The sequence below is a fragment of the Protopterus annectens genome, chromosome 6.part0 (assembly GCF_019279795.1).
Source record: "Protopterus annectens isolate FY-2018-M chromosome 6.part0, PAN1.0, whole genome shotgun sequence".
Classification (NCBI taxonomy): domain Eukaryota; kingdom Metazoa; phylum Chordata; order Ceratodontiformes; family Protopteridae; genus Protopterus; species Protopterus annectens.
This window is the reverse complement of record NC_056737.1, coordinates 484230541-484251753: the sequence shown is the minus strand read 5'-3', so window position 1 is coordinate 484251753 and position 21213 is coordinate 484230541. Positions and strand designations below refer to the sequence as shown.

Sequence of the window (21213 nt, the reverse complement as noted above, 5' to 3'; positions counted from 1 at the left end):
CTTTGTCAGTCATGTGTGGAATTTAGGTTGGAGGAAGGGCACAGTAATATTTAAGTGTTATACTATTTGACTGACTATGGCCTTATAACAGATTATGACTGTGTAGAAGGTAATATAATGGAATGCCAGCAATTATCACCTGCGTCTGGCCATGCATAACTTTGCAAGTCATTAGCACAGTGCAGTTGCAATATAATACTGAGTCCTTGTCACTTTTCATGTAAAACTGTCAGCAGCTGTCACTGTTATTCACATAAGTAGAAGTCGTTATCACATTGATGAATGCACAACTCACATTTGGCTCTTTCTCCCCTTGCAGTGATTGCAATACACCCCCGCCCCTCCACACTACTTTCATTTATGTCATGTATACAATTTCAAGAAATGTAAGTAGTCTAGGAGGAAAAATGTAGACATTACATCTTCAACTGCTGTTTTTTCATGAGAAAGTGGATGGAATAAGAGGATTTGTGGTGTACTGTATGAAGAATTTGAATATATATATTATTATTGACTGCCTTGCATCCACTCATTTGACAGAAAATCATAAATTGTTTTTAACTATAAGGCAATGGCAATAACTTATATGTTGTATTTATTTGTGACTATTCTGCACTGCTGTGGTAAAATATTTCCTGTGCTTTTGAACTATGAAGTCATTCTGTTGTGTTACTGATTATAGTCTTGCTCTTTTATTTATCATTAAATATATTTAAACCTCCCTTTGTGGGTGAGATACCAGAGACATATTTCACCTGTTAAGACTATTTGCATATCTGTTTGGTGAGCTACCCAGGGTGTAAAGTAGCTGGGGACATATATATATATATATATATATACACACACACACACACACACACACACACACACACACACACACACACACACACACACACACACACACACACACACACACACACACACACACATATGCGTACGTAGATATATATAGATGGAGATATATATATATATATATATATATATATAAAATAGAAATATAGAGATAGGTGCATTGCTTTTCATGTGCCTCTGTGCAGGTATATTACATCAGAATGTTGTATTGCATTGTGTTTTTCAGGTGTGATTTCAAGTGTAAAGCAACACAGCCACAACCAAAGATGCCATCTGTTGAGGAGAAAGCAAGCAGCATTTACCTGTTGGGTGAGGAAACTGACTGTGATGGTTGTAGCAGTGGTTCAGACAATGGTATGCACCTTGATGTACCACATAATGCCAACCAGAGTGAGGATGATGATTATGACTCGGAGGATGACATTCCACTTGAACATCTGAGTGAAAAGGCCATTGCCTGTGATACGGATGATGCCCCTGTGCCCGCCATTCCTGAAAGACCACTACGAGTTGCCAAAGCAGACGTGACCAGTAATTGTGACACTGACCATGACAGTGAGGAAGAGGTTCCACTTGCACACCTAAGGAAGGTGCCCACACACAATGGCCACCAAGTGCATTCAGAGTATGACGCAGACGATGACTTGCCTTTATCTGTGTTCACGACAGCACGTGGTCTGACTGACAACTATGCAGTCCTCCACAGTGCATGGCACTGCAAGTGCCGACAAGGGTGTGGATGTGCCTTCAACTGTGCATGATGTGGGAAGTAGTCCAGAGTATGATGATTGGGATGGAGAAAATCCTCTAGATAGGAGTCCAAGTAGCTCCTTGTCAGTGAATGACATGGGTGTGCCGCAGCAGGGAGCATGTGTTAGCAGTTCACTACCAACTGCAAGCAGTACAGTTGCTACTGGCATTGAGAGAGCACCATCTCTCATCCCTTCAGCCCTTCCCAACTGTTCTTTGCGACCCAGTCAGGTACGCCGAGCATGCCCACCACGTAAGATCATGTGGGAAAAACACCTACAAACTTTACACATTGAGGAATTTGTGGGGCCAGTAGGACCAATAAATCACTTGGGCTCAGATAGCACACAGATAGACTTCCTGAATTTGATGTTCCCAGAGGAGCTATACACCCTTATTGCTAATGAAACAAATCGCTATGCTGCACAGAGACAGGCCGCAGCAGACAAGGTTGATACGCGGTGGAGTCCTGTTTGCCCAGGAGACATACGCACATTTCTAGGTGTCAGAATATACATGTCTATTGTACATGTTCCTGAATTGAGGCAGTACTGGGAAATGCACCATGTATATGGTTGCTTCCCAATAGCAGAGTACACGACCAGAGATGGGTTTGAAAAAATTCAGCAGTACTTCCACTGCAACGATAACAGCCTGAGAATACCACAGGGCTCTGGGGGTCATGACAAGCTACATCACGTACGGCCAATACTGGATGCAGTACTTCATGCATGCAGGACACGTTACAATGTGCATCGTGAGATGGCTGTAGACGAAGCCATGGTTGGCTTCTGTGGACGCTTGACATTTAGACAGTTTATACCTGGTAAGCCCGAGAGGTATGGCATTAAGGTGTGGGTGTTGGCAGACTCTACCAATGGGTATGTACATGAATTCCAGGTATACAGAGGTCGGGCTGGCACACAGAGTTGTGGTTGACTTAACTAGGGGACTGATTGGCAAGAAGCATCACATTTACTTTGATAACTTCTTTCCCTCTGTTCCGCTGGCACAGCAATTGCTGAAAGATTATCTATAGTGTTGTGGAACCATGCGCACCAATAGGTCAGGATGGCCTCTAACATTCAACAGACAGGCCATTGGAAAAGCAGCTCAAGGCTACTACAAGCAATTGCAGAGTGGACCACTGCTAGCTACTGAATGGAAGGATGGCAAACCAGTATTCCTCCTGTCAACTAACTGTAACCCAACCTTGCCAGTCTCCAGCACATACAGGAGAAAGTGTGATGGAAGAAAGGCATCGGTGCCATGTCCACCAGTTGTAAACATGTACAACAGTTACATGAATGGGGTGGACCGAGCAGATCAGCTCAAGACACAGTATCACAGGCTTGCATCTACTTGCCAGTTACACGAAGAAGAAAAGATGCACTGAGATTACTGTCCCAGAGGCTGTGAGCCAATCTGAGCATGGCTCTCACTTTCCGGTGAGATTGCTAACATGTAGCTTGTGAGAAGAATGGAAAACACCCATGACCAAGTTGGACCAGTGTAGTAAATAAAACACTATTATGAAACGTGTTATGTAAAATTCATGTCTCTGAGCTTGGCAAATAACTGTTATGGAAATTATGATTTTTTTTTTCATATTTTGGTAAATAACTTTGCAATGGAGCATCTGAATGTGCCAAGTAATATCTCATTTTGAAGAAAGTATTGATAGTTCCAACATGGTAAAAGAATTGTGCCTGTATGTTTGACACGTGCAGATATGTCAAAAAAAGTTTGTTTTGGACTTAGGTTATGGAAATTATGATTTTTTTTCATATTTTGGTAAATTACTTTGCAAGGGAGCATCTGAATGTGCTAAGTAATACCTCATTTTGAAAAGATTATTTATAGTTCTAACATGGTAAAAGAATGGGGCCTATATGTTGTACTCATAGGCAGATATCAAAGTTTGTTTCGGAATTAGGTTATGGAAATTATGATTTTTTTCATATTTTGGTAAATAACTTTGCAAGGGAGCATCTGAATGTGCCAAGTAATATCTCATTTTGAAGAAAGTATTGCTGGTTCCAACATGGTAAAATAATTGTGGCTGTATGTTTGACACATGCAGATATCAAAGTTTGTTTGGGACTTACAGTTATGGAAATTATGATTTTTTTCATATTTTGGTAAATAACTTTGCAACGGAGCATCTGAATGTGCCAAGTAATATCTCATTTTGAAGACAGTATTGCTGGTTCTAACATAAAAGAATTGTGCCTGTATGTTTGACACATGTGCAGATATCAAAGTTTGTTTTGGACTTAGGTTATGGAAATTATGATTTTCTTTTCATATTTTGGTAAATATCTTTGCAAGGGAGCATCTGAATGTGCCAAGTAATACCTCATTTTGAAAAGATTATTTATAGTTCTAACATGGTAAAAGAATGGGGCCTGTATGTTGTACTCATAGGCAGATATCAAAGTTTGTTTTGGACTTAGGTTATGGAAATTATGATTTTATTCATATTTTGGTAAATAACTTTGCAAGGGAGCATCTCACTGTGTGAAGTAATACCTCATTTTGAAGACGGTGTTACTCCTTACAACATGGTAAAAGAACTGTGTCGGTGCACTGTACACACGTAAAGATATAACAGTTTGTTTAGTCTTGTACGAATATGAAAATTATACATTTACAATACTTCTCATTATTATGCCCATATCTTTGCGAGGGAGCATGGTAATCACACAAATGATGCATCATTTTGAAGCTGACATTCAGGTGCACAACTTCTACACTGATATGCAGGCTCTGTCTGTTACAGGCGATGAGATATTATGCTTTGTTTATTTATCAGTTATGAGAAATAATATATTAATCATATTTTTGTGAATATCTCATGAAAGGAGCGTCACACAGTAATGGTTAAGGTATCATTTTAAAGCTGACATTCATACTAACAAACTAAATTCAAATTGTATGGGTCTGCATGGTACATAGGCCAAGACATTGTGCTTTGCTTTTCCAAAAAGGTAAAAAATATGCACAATATCAGCATTCATTGCCAAATATTTAATAATGACTTTGATATGCACTATCAACATTTACACTGTTGGAAAGGTCAGTGGCTGCTGAACAACTTTCGCGTTTACATTTTTAGTGTAGCTCTTATAGTTAAAGAGTTATGAACATTTGTTTTCTGTATAGTATTACAAATGGATTTTCTGAAAATGAGCTCAGGCTGCACTGTTGTTCCTATGGTGGAATTAAGCAGGCCGCTTTTTCTGAGCTACTCCGGAGTGAATGAGTTAAGTTCTCCATTAACCCAGTCATATAATGGGATCATGTTTGTCTAACCATGAAGCCATTCTAGTTGCTGCTATGAACAGTTCTACCCTTCAGAAAAGCAACCAGCCTTTCCATGTCACTGCTATTAAGCTAACAGGGTCTTTACTTCTCTGCATATTTTTCTACCCTTTTCTTTGTTGTTTGTCTGCCTTCCTGTATTGTGCCTCATCCACTTCATCCACACTTCCCACTTCTAATATGCCCACTGTTTTGCCATCATCTCAGGCCTCATCATCATTTACAATCATGCTGGCTTTTTTCTCTCCTTTTGCCTCTTCCTCACACTTTGTGCCTTTGTGCACAACAGTAAATACTGCATCCCTGACTCACTTCCAGAACTTGTTAACTCTGCTCCATTTGTCCCAAAGTGCCTTTGCTCATCTCGGACATTCCCATTCATCATAAATCAACTCCCCAAAAATCCCACAACTCTTCTTCAGTGAATTATTGGCTTTCCTCAACTCTTAGTGGCATGATCACTAGCGCCTCCCCTTTGATAGAGCCACATTGTCCAAGACTTTAGTCAACTATTTCCACTCTCTGTCCAGGAGCTTAAAACTTCCCAGTTTACTTCTAGAAGATTCAGATCTCTCATAGCCACAACAACCCTCTTCACATCCTATTCTTTTCCGCTTCTACTCTCCCCATACCCCTCTACTGAACCATCTGAGGATAATGCACTGCATCAATTTCACCAGCATTTCCTCCCTTTCTCTACCCTATACTCAAGAGCATTTAAATTAGATTCTGACTCTGTCCCCTCTACTTTGCACTCCCTGTCATGGAATGTGAACTTCCTCTCAGAATTGGAGTCTGATGTCTCCCTTTACAAACATTGTGACTTCACTTCCATCCCTCTCCCTTTCCTACCATTCCTGTACAAAATGTACATGGGCACCTTCATGTCTCATGTCCCCTTGCCACTAGCTCATTTTTCTGGCAATGCCTACCCTTCTCTCCCACTTTGTTGACTGCAGGTCCTCCATATTTATATGCAGACTTCTTGTAGTGCACAGCAAAACTACCCTGTTTGCTCCTCTGATGTGCTATTAATTTACTTATTCATTCTTTACTGACCAGGTTAGTCCTAGAGGCTAGCAGTCTCTCTTCATGGGAGACCCGAGGTGGTATTTATACTAATAGGGGAATTTTGCCAGGGCATAAGGGACTTTCCCAAACTCATTTCAATAGATCCTGTGGGATCTTTTACATCCACCTGAGCTACCACCAACTCAAGCAGATGAAGTCTTCCAAACGACACCACACTCAGGAGTGCAACACACTCCCCTTATACTGTACTGCATTGTCAAAACTTTCTCTCCCTGGTGTGGAAATAAACCCCCACAGCCTTCTACACCAAAGGCAAGTGTGTTAACTCATGCACCACTGACACTGCAATCTGTCCCTTTAGTTCTTACTTTTAATAATTACCACTCGCGGGTTATCTGCAACATGCTCTCCCCCACTTCTATCCTAGTTTTAAAGGTATAAACATTGAGATACAACCCAGTACTAAGCAATGTAATCACTCCTGCAATAAGAAGCACCCAGTTGGTACAGCTAACATTTCCAAGACCACCACCTCCAGCATTTCTGAGCTATGTTCTTGGACTTGCTTGCAAAAATCATTCCCTCCCTTCTTACAAGTCTTTGAAGATGACATACAATACAATGCGCATCCAACTCCTCCCATTTTTGCAAATATCATTGTCACCTTGTCCCACACGTCTTGTAAAGTCTGACAAGAGAGATCAAGCTCATTAAACTCTGATCTTCCCGGTCTCCCTCAACAAGATCCTTAATCCCCTTGGCAGCTGGTATCCAATCACCAAAACCCGATTTCTGTCTTTAAACCACCTCCCATGTCCTTCAAATCTTGTGCCATAACTTTACATCTCCTACCTGCAAACTTCATCTTCCAAGTTCCATTACCCCAGCTGTCAATCTCAACTTTGCTGAAAGCCTCGCTTCTTGTGATATTAATCTCCATCTCAACACAGGAAAACCCACTATCCCAGCCCCAGCACTGACCAAACAAAATGAGTCCATAGCCATATTCTCACCATCAACAACAAACTAGCATTTAAATAGACCCTAAAAGAACATATCTCTAAACATAGGCTCTGCTCCTGTACTAACCCAGGCTAAACATCTGTACCCATAAATATCTATATCCTCCTCCTACCTTCCTTTCTCAGTATCTCCTGGCTTTTAATGGATCGTTCTCCCAAAAGAATTGAAGAAAAGAATGAAGGATGGAGAACTGATATTGCTTGACATGTTTGATAATTGCTTAATATTTTTCTCAATATGTCTAACTTTGTTACTCCTGATTTTTTTTAACACTACTGTAAGAACTTGCAATTTGTATTCCTGTGTATGCATTATAATTATTGTAACTTACATATGTCATATGTAAATTCTATTGTAATCTACTTTGGAGCTTTTCTCCCAGAGTCTCTGCTGGAAATGGGTTTCTGGCCCAGCTGGACACTACCCGGTTAACAAATGAAATAAATAAATAAAATAAATAAATATACATACATTATCCCTTTTCCATCCCTCCTGCATTTGTCACATGTATTTTCCACCATTTTATCCCCTCTACCTGGCTGTGTCCCTCACTCTCCTCCTTCATGCTCTCCTCATTGTGCTGGCTCCTTCATGTTCTTCCCCGGCAATGCTCCCCTTCACAACTTGTCATTGTCGACTCCTGTTCTCCACTTATCTTTTCTCCTCCTCTTTCTTGACCGTCTTTCCCTTACTCTGTTCCCTACTCTGCCTCCCCACTTGTCTGTATTCCTTTCAAAGATCTGCTTTTCTCCACTATTCCTTTTTACTCCATCACTTCAGCTGACCTCCTGGTTTCACTCTACCACTTCTTACCACTTCTCATGTTAACAGCCTGTCCATTACCATCTCTATCGCCCACATTTTCTCCTTTGAGACCCACATTCTCCAGCAGACCTGCCACTTGCAGGTGGGCTATGAAATCCTATCTGCTAGTCCTAAAAGCAGTGCACAAGTGGAAATAAAACCTCATTTCCTGCAGGAGGAAACTTTCTGCTTTGGGAGGGGGGGAGAAGAGGCAAAAAATGACATACTGTAGTCAATGAATACATGACCACTAAAAATGTTAGTCAGTACACACAGGAATGACAAACTGAAAAAAATGTTATCCTGGGACAGTCTCTGTACACTCAATAAGTAAAAACATTAGACTTTACCTCACTATGGGAAGATGTGAAAAACCCAATGACAATTAATCTCTAAAAATAAAATGTCTAACATGACAGAAGGCACTTTTCAATTTTGTCTGCACTGGCAGCTGACTAGCAATGTCATTGCCAAATGAAATGATAGTGGCTCTAAACATGAGACAGGATGTTTTGAGTTTTTGTGCAAGACTCTACTAGTGTCATCTCAACACACAGCTGATCAGGGAGAAGAGTATTGTTAAGTGTATCAGATAAGAATATGTCGATGGCAAAAGCAACTTGTTTAAACTTCACTGCACATGGGCGAAAAGAGGCAAGGTAGCGATACTAGCTATCTTCAAAACAGATTCTTCCTGGACAAAATATTTTCTGAAAACATGCTCCAGTTAAATCTGAAAAGTCTGCACAATGTAAAAAACTCTTGTACCAATCATGCATACATTAGTACAATCCCCATTTGTACTCTATATTGCGCATACAGCAGTTTAAACAGTACTTAAATGCACAAAATGTAATCAAGCTTTCCCATAAGTGCATCTCAAAACACTGCTCTGACACACATGGCAAAAACATTGCCTTCATTAAGGCATAAGCAGTGATATAATAAATGCAAGACAGACAACATGCCACCTATTAAATCTGAAACATGATACCTTTCCTTCTTGAATATGTGAAATGCCTTCTCACTTGGGAAATTTGAACGGTTGTCTGTCTCTGGCTGGAATGGGACAGTATGTATTGAAGCTGGTTGTTTAAGTGACACCTATATGAAAAAAGGTAAATGCTTGTCATTAATTTTATAAATGTCATCCTTTCATATTCAGCTAATTCCACGTTCTCATCCCAATGACGGGAATGAAAGCTGTAGATGAATTGTATACATAATCTTTTCTAAAAATACATTTACAGTCTCAGTCTCTAAGCACAAGGAAAGCCAGCTGCAAGCACACATCCCTTGCCATTAGATACATGCATATATAATGGGCACTTCTCCATCTAGTCAAATACATCAACACAAGACTTGTATAGGACAGGTTGCCAAAATACCATAAAGAACATAAAACAGATCAGCAAGCAGTGTTTGACTAGCAGCATTAGGATTGGAGAGCCCAGGTAAAGAAGGATGAGCTCAAGCAGTTGATGCCAACTCACCCACTCACAGGGAGTGACACTGCTAATCACACTGGCAACAACTACTGCAGACCAGGTGATTGCCCATAAAAGAGGCCAGATAGGATTAAGCTAAGCAGAGCATGCACCAGTGACTTAGGAATGATGCAAATGGGAGTATGCCCATCATTCACTACCCAAGCAGCCACAAGAATCTAATATCTGGGAATGATGGTGGGGGTGGGCTCCACTGGGCAAATACACTAGCCTACCCGCTAATGCCAGATAGGTGAACAAATGGGCTGATTAGATCCCTGAACAGGAACAAATAAGTAATCTAGAAGGACCAGACTCCCAACAGGGATTAAAAAAAAATAAGAGTGCTATGGTATGGTTTCAGAATTAGCTCAAAAGTAACCTTCAAGAAATTCAGTCCATCACATTATATGAACATGTTCAGGATAACAAGTTAACTTCCAAAAAACACTTGCCAGACTGTTACTTGGCACAGTGCGGCAGCGGTTGCATTGTTGCCTCACAGCAAGAGGTTCTCCAGTTTGATTCTCGGCTGAGGTGCCTTCTGTGCGGAGTCTGCATGTCCTCCCCTGCATTTGTATGGGTTTCCTCCAGGTGCTCTGGTTTCCTTACACATTACAAAGACATGCACCTGGAGCGGTTCTCCCCTGGACTCTGCTGAAAATTGGCTTTATTCCAAGTCGGACTTTCCTGGTAAACAAATGTTAAAGTTACCAGCAAACTTTTGTATTATCCTTACAGCTTCACATGAAAATAACACTAACACTGACTAGGGCCATCCCCCACTGCATAAAGGTGCTTTCCCTGACTACATCCAGGTGATCCTGTTTTAATTGACCTGTTTATAGTTCTGAGAATGTTGAAGTGTGAAACTAGTGCAGATGGAATCACTGGGTCCAGTATAGTGGGCATGACCACAATGCTTTCTGGTCAACCTAGGGAGTGTGTTAGGAACTTATAAAAAAAATCTTTTAACCAATGATTTTATGACAGACATGACCCCCAGTTCTCACATCCTCTTCTATATCCTAGAATGCCAAAGGATTAGAAGACACAAATGGGACAGTGCAGCACACAGGTTTGCTGGTTGCTGGGGGGAAAAGGACAAAAACAATATGTAACGGATTGGAAATTTATTCTAAAATGTGCAGTTTACTTAATTTTTTTTTATCAAATTTCACTATATGTTACATTTGCAACTTTACAGAAGGAGCTGCAAGCCAATGCCAATTAAAAAAAAAAAGGAAAACCACATATCCAGTCCATGATTTTACTCCACAAAGGTCTTAGTAAGCAGCCATCACCACTGTGCTTGCTTTTTTTCTCCAGTACTTAAAAGAGTTACTCTACCACTTTAGGAAGTGGTAAGCTGGAAGCACAAATATTACAATTATACAAGCTTCACATATAACATGGGTGTCAAGACACGCACCAAGCTGGTTACAATAAATATAAGCAAGAAAACACGCATCCCCATTCTTACAGCTGACACATCTTTTTAAATCATGTAAAACTGCCTGCATTGCTGGTTGAAAGAGATGCTGCCCTGACTACAGCCCAGATGACTTGGTAAGGAAGGAGTAGCAACTTGGGGTCAGGCAAGCAGACAGGATGGGTGCACCTATCCTGGAGGCAAGGGGGGAAGGAATCTGCCTGAAACGAAGGACGTAGCCTAGTGGACATTAAAGCAGATCTTCCTGACTGCAACCAAGGCTACCTATGAAATGCTGGGGACATGAGCAAAATGACATGGGAGGCGAGGCTTACATCATCAGTCCTCAGCTCATTTAGGGATTCCCTTATCTTTGAGCCATGGACTTGATGTTCACACCTTGAGTCTCTCTAATTGGAGAGGGGGGGGGGGGTTCAGGTTACCGAACATGAAGTTGTTCTTGCTTTGGAAATGGACATTTCACCTATGAACTTACAACAGGGTCCATCACACCCTCAGTCATTCAAAATACATATAGGAAAGGGGAACTTTTCTGTTTTTAAGAGGAAAAGATCACAATCAAACCCCCCCCTCTCCCTACAGAGGAGGAGCCTGTATACAGAGTTGAGCAGGATTCAGTTGGGGACTTAGGAGTACTGAAAGGAATAAATGACTCTGACTTCCAAGATGCCTGTACACTGAGTAACAACTTAAATTTCAGTTCTTCCCAGTGTGAAAACAGAAACTCAGGAAAAAAAGAGCGAGTGAACTTGTCTTTTTTTTGGGTAAATTTCAGTAACTGGTTACCAAGTGCACTGCCTAGATGCCAGCAACAAAAATATTTTCAGAGAACCTGAAAGAAAATCAATCACAAATGGTGAGAAAACTCACTGACTGTGAAGAATTCTGTAGCTGTTCAGCAAAAAGCACTGTAAGCTCCAGCTTTGCTGCCAGACATGATTTCCAGTACTCTAGAGGAAAATGCAAGTCATATGTACTCAGAGCGGATTAAAACAAATGAAACACTGAAGGAGTACATCAACTCAAATAACAAAAGGCTGGAAAAAAACAGAAGCTTTAAACAGATTTTCACATGAGGTGATAAAACTGCAAAGATCAAAAATGAAGAAAAGGCTGGCTGAGTATGAGACTGCTCAAGAAAAGATTAAAAAAAAAAAAAACAGAACTAGACGACAGAACACATATGGAAAACCTGAGATTTTCTGCCACACCAGAGAAGCTGGAAGGAACACACTGAATTAATTTTGCGACAGCTCAAATAAGCAACTGGACTGGTATTCTACAGCAATTGTTAAATGAAAGGACACATCTTGTGTATGCTCTAAACCTGGCCATGAGAAAGCAGCCTAGACCTTTAATAGTGAAGATGCAATCCTACCAGGAAAAATAGTTGATTCTGACAAAACTGTGGCAGAAGGACAACGTAGTACAAGTGGGAGACAATGTTTGTGGGAAATGATTATGCTCTGTACGCCAGGCAGAAGAGGAGTAAACTAAAGGCAACTGTGTATCTGGTTCTCATGTCTCTATGCAGACAATATGATAAGGGGCAATAAAGAAAAAAAGAACACTTCTTTCTTTAATAGCTGGGGGATAATGTTGTTTGAAAGCATTCAAGTGTTTTTCTAATTTTGGAGAGGACTAAAGATATGACAAAAATAGACAGCACATAGTGGAATTAGCACAGGCTATGCCATGGGTCTTGACAAGGATAACCTTCCTTATAAGTTAATCCAAGTCTAGGTGTGGTTGTCAGTCTGGAAGAATTGCTCCTATTAGGAGGGTTAAACTTCAATATTTGAATATGTACACAGTTTTATGAGCTAGCATTAAGTTAATAGGTTTTAGGGGTTCGTTTTTTGTTTGAGGGTTTTCACTAAAAGTTTTGAAGATATCACAGGTTTCAATTTTGTTTGCCTTTTCGGCTTTTCCCAGTTAGGGGTAGCCACAGCGGAACTCTGGTCCGCTAATGATTGGCAGTCGATTTTAATGATGCTGAGTTGCCAGCCCGACGCCCAACCTTCAGCTAAAGAACGCCCATTCACGCATGTCTTTCAGAGGCCACTCTACCACGGGGAGGACATGCAGACTCCACACAAAAGGCACTCCAGCCGAGAATCGAACAGGAGAACCTCTTGCTGTGAGGCAACAATGCTACTGCTGTACCACCGCGGCTATATCACAGGTTTCAATGGATTTGACAAAAACAACCGTATAAAAGATCCATCTGCCAAACGTTAGTGTATGCATGCATCCAACACAAAAGCTAAAACTAAACATTTAAAAAATAAGCCGTTACACATAACAGGTGGAAATAACTTCTGAACATGACAACACTTCCTATATTATCTTTAAATGTGAGAGTGGTTTCACACACATACAAGACAAAGAGAGCAGTGAACTATAATAAAAATGCAGAGTGCAAATAGCTATGCTACAGGAGAGATATTTGAAAAGAACTGAGCTTGTGAGTTTGAGAAGGAAAGAATTTCAGGATGGTTATTCAGCAGAATACCTGGAACATAGGAAACGGGGAGTACTTGCATTAATGGCAAGAGAAGCTCCAAGAGTGAAGAGTGAAAGAAGAAGAAAGAAAATATAATAATGGTAGATTTGTAGTACTAAGGGGCTATAGGAAAGGGAAGAGGATTACACTGGCATGCATTTGTATTCCACCTAAAAATGCTAGAACGGAGCTTAAGAAATTTCTTAGAGAAATAATTAGCTTTCAGCAGGAAATAATACTAACAGGTGGGGACTGTAAATTGATTTGCAGCAGTTAGAATGTATCTGGGGGGGGGGGGGCCAGAAGGGAAAACATAAAAACAGATTTTTCAAGAAATTTATGAAAATATTTGGCATGGAAGGTATGAATTCAGTAGGAAGAGTTTGGAGTGAATTTAGATATTCTCCAAGGTACAAAATCTAGGCTAAGCTAGACAAATTATATTTCACAGGAACATGTACACTTAATAGAAAGTTTAGATGCACATCCTATCCGATAACCATTTCAGATCACGCGCCAACAACAACTAAAAAATGCAAGGCAATGAAATACAAATGAGACACTGGCTCTTTCCCACCTATCTGTTAAAAAATTGAGGAATTTAAGGAATGGGTAGTGGACATTATTCAGACGTTATTAGGGAATATAGAAATTCTTCTGGAAATATAGCAAAGGATTGGGATAAAGTAAAGTTTAAAAATAGTGTGAAATAAGAGATATGGTTAAGAAGTAACCAGAATTATTTAGAGGAACTGACAAAGGTTAAAGTATTGCAGAAAAGGGGGAATCTCAGAACAATAGGAGTAACTGCAGAATGCTAAACTTAAAATAAGGAATTACCTTGATAACATGCATGAGTTCAGAAAGACTGTTGTTAAGCAACTGGTTTTTGACAACTCTAGAGCACAAACTTTTTTAGCACAATGACGCAGGCAACAAAGTAAAAAAAAAAAAAAAGTCTCAATGCTTAAGGAGCTTATAACAAGGAAGACTACAAGGGAATATTTTGGAAATTTTATGAAAATATGTATAAAGCAGACATGTGAAAATCAAGAAAAGGTGCAAATGGAAATGGTTATGGAAGGATTAAATATGCCAAGGTTAGAGGTAGGGGAGGCTCAATTACTAACAGTTAGGAAAGTAAGAGAAGAAAAAAATGGTGATGTATAACCAATCTACAGAAAGTCCCAGGAAATAGATGGCATTCCTGTGGAAGTTTGAAAGCTAATATGGAAGAAACTGATAAAAATCTGAAAGGTTTTATTTAACAGCATTTTAAAAGGTGAAGAAGCACCAACATCCTAAAAGAAAGCAGTGGTGACTAATTACTAAAGATGGTAAAGACCCATAAGATCCAGCTATATAGGCCCATTTCAATTTCAAACCACACTTATGAGGTGTTTATGCCTATAATGGCTAGAAGACCGGAAAAGGTGATGCCAAAATTGACAGATATGGATTTATAGAGGGCAGGCAAACAGACATCCATAGACCAATGATGATCCAGAAGGAAGCAGAATGTAAGAAAACACCACTGTTGTTGGTGGGTCCTGATGCAGAGAAAGCATTCGACAGAGTAAGGAGGGATTTTAAGAGTGGGACAATGGAAGCATTTGCATTCCCTGATAAAATTAGAAGGTTGATTAGGAGGATGTATAAAGTATAGCAGGCGAAAATTAAAGTGAGTGGGTTATTCTCTGATAAGTTCTGCTTGAGCAAAGGTAACAGGGGTATCTTCTTATTTGCATTATATTTAAAAATATTAACAAAGAAAATAAGGGACTCAGAAATACAAGGATGTAATTGGTATGGTAGTCAAGAACAGCTGGCTTTATTTGCAGATATTATTTTATATGCGATAAAACCAGAAAAGGACATTTCAGTGTTGTGGGAAATTTTGAGATAGCTGCAAATCTTTTCAGGATACAAAAATAATGAAGGTAAAATAATGGCAATAGCTGTAAACTATGTACCCACACACACATTGGTTCAGCAATACCCATACTTATGGAGACATGATAAACTTAAGTACTTCGGAAGTATAGATTAAAATGGATTCTGTTGTGGCAGCTAAGGATATGTGGGAAGGGACTAAAAGCATAATACAAAAACTGAGAAATTTGAAGTTTTGTTTTATGGATATGAATAGCAAGATACATGCAGACAAAATGTTTTTAGTCTCTTTAGTTTTATACATAGGTCAGGTGTATTTGTATCAACCAGAAGAGAAGTTGTGGACAGCAAGCAATAGAGAGTTGAAGGATTTTATCTGGAAGGACAAGACAGCAAGAGTCAAGGGGACAAGCTGATCCTTCCAACAGAACAAGGTGCTTTGTTATTATCTGAGTTGAAGTATTTCAAAACTACACAGTTACACTGCACAAGCAGAGAACTAGAATTCAAATTGGAAATAGATGATGATGAAATGGAGGGGAAGCTCAAGAAACAAGGAAAGACAGGAATTTTGGATGCATAACCATACATATTATATTCATAAAGTAGCAGAAAGTATTCCAAGAACTAAGCCAACACAGGAATGGAGAAAGGAGATTCTGCCAATAGGGATGACTGCAATTAGAGATACAGACAACAAGTACGAGGGGGGTGGAATTTACTGGAGAAAACTGAAAAAAAGAACCAAGGTATTGGAAGCAAATAAGTAGAGGAGAAAAGGTAACAAAAAGGGAAGAGGCTAAAAAATTTATTTGGACTGCAGGCTAGAGACTGCCTTCCCTGTCAAGGACCGATATCTGTGTATAGGCAAAGAGAAAGGAATGGGGGGGGATCCTAAGTGGAAGACCAGTACTGGTACAGTTTTTCAGAGAATCTAGAACAGAAGCTGTTAAAGTGATAATTAGCAGAGCATATAAAATATTGCATGATAACTATAACAATCAGAGGTGGTTAAAAAGGATTGGGAAGAGACTGGATAAGCAATTCACAAAAACAATGGGGATATAAATATGACTCCCAAATATGCAATAAAGTTTAGAAGATTTAGCATCTTTGATTGGAAGTGTTTATTTAGTTATTTTTATACCCTAAGTACACTCTAAAGAAATTTTCCTCAGGTAGCTATCAAATGTTGGAGGTGTGATGGGGAAGAGAGGTAACTGTAAAAATTTTGGGAGTCTGAGTTGTCAGATTTTAAAGATTGCTAAAAAGGATTCAGCCACAGAGTCACCAATAAGTGTATGGTCACCTCTAAACTGTAAATAGGTAGTCCGGCAAAAAAACAGCTTCACCGTCTATGAAAACAGCTCCACAACATCAATAACAGTATCTCCACAACACCAAAATTACAGTTTAGTTCATTTATTGTAAAGCAAGAACAGTAAGTCAATGCCACTTGAATAAAAACGGTTAAGCGCTTTCACCCATAAAAAAATAATGGGCTTCTTCAGAACACCATAACTGTTACAAAGACGCCTAATAAAACATTTTTGGTGCCAAAAACTGCTAATTAAAATATTTACATTCCTGTAAGTTAAAGCAGTATTACCATTCCAAAAAAAGTTTCACTACCTATAAAGATACATATACCCAAATCTTAAAAAATAAATACATATATGAAATTTAAAAAATGCTGGCACTGTTGAATGTATTATTATAATATGTGCATATATAACCTACCACTGTTAAATAATCCCTGCGTATCATTACTGCGTAATCGCCCAACAAGAAACTGTTGCAGAAAGTATTGCAAAAAACAACTGTTGCAAAAGTAACTGTTGCAAAATGTAACAATCTGTTGTTGTCAGGAAAATGCTGGGGATTAATGTAAACACAGTGAATTATACAATGACATCGTAATGCTGTTGACAAATGTACTTTAAAAAGCGTGAAATACATTGGTGTGTTCACGCGCAACACTATATATAAAGTTTGTAAAAGTTGTGTGGGTCAGATTATCAATTATTGATACATATCTAATGATTAACAACATTATTTAATTTGCTACTGATACTAAATATATTACTAAACTGTTACTAAGAAATATTTTCTAATAATCTATACGTACTGCAACTATATACCTCCTCGAGTATACTAAAGCGTTCATTCTCTTAAGTTCTAAAAGATCAAAATTTATGAAACAAAATTAATAATGTATTAAGTGTGTATTTACTTAATACTAAAGAAAACTACCTGTATGCTTTTGTGTATATAACCTATTCCTCTAGAAATAAAAAGGGGGCATTAAAAAAGGGATACTAACTCATTTCCAACATTGGTTTACTAGATATAGAGTCATTAAGCCCTGGAGGTGAGGTGGCATCTAGATACAACTGCCATCAAGTCTCCCTATAACTTAATAAAGTCTTATAATCTCCATCTTGGGGATCATTTTTAATGGTGTCTAATATAACAAATTCAAATTCATGTGTCTGACCTTTCATTTCAATGTGCCTTTATAAATATATATATATACATTTATAATTTTTCTAATAAAAGAATACACAGTACACACTTCAGTTTGTTGGCAAAGGGGATGAAATATATACTGACCCCTCGTTTTGATTTAGTCGATTGTTTATGTGAAATTAAGAAATTCACTAGGAAAATGAATTTAGCAATTATGTATAATGACAAGTCTAACATTAATAGATACATCAACAAAGAATCAGTCAATGTGGACATAGGTCTCAGTCAGAAGAGTACTTATGTCCCTCCTAGTCACCCATTAATAGAAGTTTATGAGAAAATAGTGACTAGAGAGACTTGTAATTTATACAGCGAATATAAGAAAAAGACACTTACTAGCAATTTGACTACAGAGGAAAGAGAAACATTATATGAACTTCAATCTGATACTAGTGTGAGGGTAATGAAACCTGATAAAGGCGGTGGGGTGGTTTTATATGACAATATTGAATAAACTAAAAGAATGTACGATATTTTACATGGTTCAGGTAACTATGAATCCATCTCTATCAATGAGATTAAAATTGCATATCAAAGAATCGATTCCTACATAGAAGAATTCTACATTGTTGGTAGAATCACTAAAGATATATATATATTTTTGAAAGTCAAGTACCCCAGACTTGCCACCTTGGTGGGTATACCAAAGGTTCATAAGAATGCAACTGACCCACCATTTCGACCCATAATATCACGTAGCAAGTCAAAAACTTTTCCTATGGGTAAATTTATAGACGTTAGATTAAAACACATACAACAAAATTCCACATATGGTCAAAGACTCGTGGGAATTTTTAAGAAAATATCCTACCCAATCTTGGAACAATGGGTTTATATTTGTAACCATAGATGTTATCTATCTCTTTTCATGTATTCCGAAACAAGCTGGACTTGAAGCTTTTTGTAACAGCATTATGAAGCATTCGGATAGTAAATGGGAAGAAGTCAGTTTGCTAATGGAATGTATGAATATAGTGTTGGACAACAATCTTATTTACTATGAGGGTGAGTACTTCAGGCAAACCATGGGGGTAGCTATTGGAGCAGCGTGTGCTCCCATATTTGCCAACCTGGTGATGCTTGATTGGGAAGACAACATCTTATTCCCTAGTACACACTTCTCCAACATTATTCACTATTCGCGATTTTTAGATGATATTTATATATTGTGGAATTCAAGCATGGACAAGCTAGATGAATTCATTAAATTTTTGAACAATAGCAGTGACTTCCTCAAATTTACATATTCTCACAGTGTTGAGGGAATTGCTTATTTGGATACATACATATATAAGCACGAAGGGTGTTTGTATTCTAAAATATATAGGAAAGGTACTTTTTCCAATGATTATCTTGAATAGAGTAGTTTTCATCCCTCTAAGTCAAAATATAATATATATATATATATATATATATATATATATATATATATATATAAAGGACAATGTATAAGAGCTTCACGTATGACATCAGATTACAACACACTAGTTGAAGAAATCCAATTTATAACCAGTATGTTTCATGAGAGGGGATACCCACAAATTTTCATGAGTGAGGTGGGTCAATATGTGTTGCAAGAATGGAGCAATAAATATAAACCACTCTTAGGATCTGATATAGATAACAACTTAGCAATCAAGTCTATTAATCACACTAATATGGAATTCAATGGGATGGATCATCACCAGAGATCTTTTATTATATTATACAGTCCAATCGTTAATGATGTCATTCAAATTATAATGAACTATTGATATTTGATCACAGGTGATACAAGTCTCTCTGAAATTATAGGCAGCAAACCGGGAATAGTTTTTAAGATGGGGAAAAATATTAAATGTTATTTAGAACATAGAACAACAAGAAAGGACAGTAGTGAAAAGATTCATTATACTACAAAATGGGGTTCATGCAATCAATGTAGATACATTACAGACAAAAAGGAAATTGTGATACAAAACTTATTTAAACCTAAACTCAAATTTGTTAAAGGGAACTGTAACACCAAAATGGTGGTCTACCTAGCTGTGTGTAAGGAGTGTACAGGTTATTATGTGGGAAAGATGGAGAGGTGTCTTAAAAAATGTATGTATGAGCATATGTACAACATAAGGAAGAGGGAACCCACAAGTGCTTTATATAGGCACATTGAAATGAAAGGTCAGACACATGAATTCAAATTTGGTATATTAGACACCATTAAAAATGATCCCCGAGGTGGAGATTATAAGACTTTATTAAGTTATAGGGAGACTTGGTGGCAGTTATATCTAGATGCCACCTCACCTCCAGGGCTTAATGATTCTATATCTAGTAAGCCAATATTGGAAATGAGTTAGTATCCCTTTTTTAATACCCCCTTTTTATTTGGAGAGGAATAGGTTATATACACAAAAGCATACAGATAGTTTTCTTTAGTATTAATTATTACATTATTAATTTTGTTTCATAAATTTTGATCTTTAGAACTTAAGAGAATTTATGCTTTAGTATATTCGAGGAAGTATATAGTTGCAGTACGTATAGATTATTAGAAAATATTTCTTAGTAACAGTTTAGTAATATATTTAGTATTAGTAGCAAATTAAATAATAATGTTGTTAATCATTAGATATGTATCAACAATTGATAATCTGACCCACACAACTTTTACAAACTTTATATATAGTGTTGCGACTGAACACATCAATTTATTTCACGCTTTTTGAAGTACATTTGTCAACAGCATTACAATGTCATTGTATAATTCACTTAATCCCCAGCATTTTCCTGACAACAACAGATTGTTACATTTTGCAACAGTTACTTTTGCAACAGTTGTTTTTTGCAATACTTTCTACAACAGTTTCTTGTCGGGTGATTATGCAGTAATGATACACTGGGATTATTTAACAGTGGTAGGTTATATATGCACATATTATATTACATTCAACAGTGCCAGGATTTTTTAAGTTTCATATATGTATTTATTTTTTAAGATTTGGATATATGTATCTTTACAGGTGGTGAAACTTTTTTTTTTAGAATGGTAATACTGCTTTAACTTACAGGAATGTAAATAATTTAATTAGCAGTTTTTGGTGCCAAAAATGTTTTTTATTAGGCGTCTTTGTAACAGTTATGGTGTTCTGAAGAAACCCATTATTTTTTTATGGGTGAAAGCGCTTAACCGTTTTTATTCAAATGGCATTGACGTACTGTTCTTGCTTCGCAATAAATGAACTAAACTTTAATTTTGATGTTGTGGAGATACTGCTATTGACGTAGTGGAGCCGTTTTCATAGACGGTGAAGCTGTTTTTTTGCCGGACTACCTATTTACAGTTTAGAGGTGACCATACACTTATTGGTGACTCTGTGGCTGAATCCTTTTTAGCAGTTGCTATTTCATGTTCATTCAGATTTTAAAGATTCACTGCAGACAACTCTATCAGAAATACTAGGTAAGCAAATTAATATAATTAAGGAAATATTTTTAGGCTACGATACTATGCCCAGGCAATGCTGCTTCAATAAGGCCTTGACAAATCTAATTATGGTGACTGCCAAAAAAAGTAATCA

General features: G+C 37.9%; 1 protein-coding gene across 1 annotated transcript in view; it reads right to left on the bottom strand.

The window, feature by feature from the left end:
• CDAN1 (codanin 1) overlaps positions 1–21213 on the bottom strand; it is a gene marked incomplete in the record, with an annotated part of 1645523 nt that overhangs the window by 1225968 nt on the left and 398342 nt on the right. The window contains 1 exon segment of the mRNA XM_044074210.1: positions 8780–8889. Coding sequence (XP_043930145.1) covers positions 8780–8889 — 110 coding nt within the window.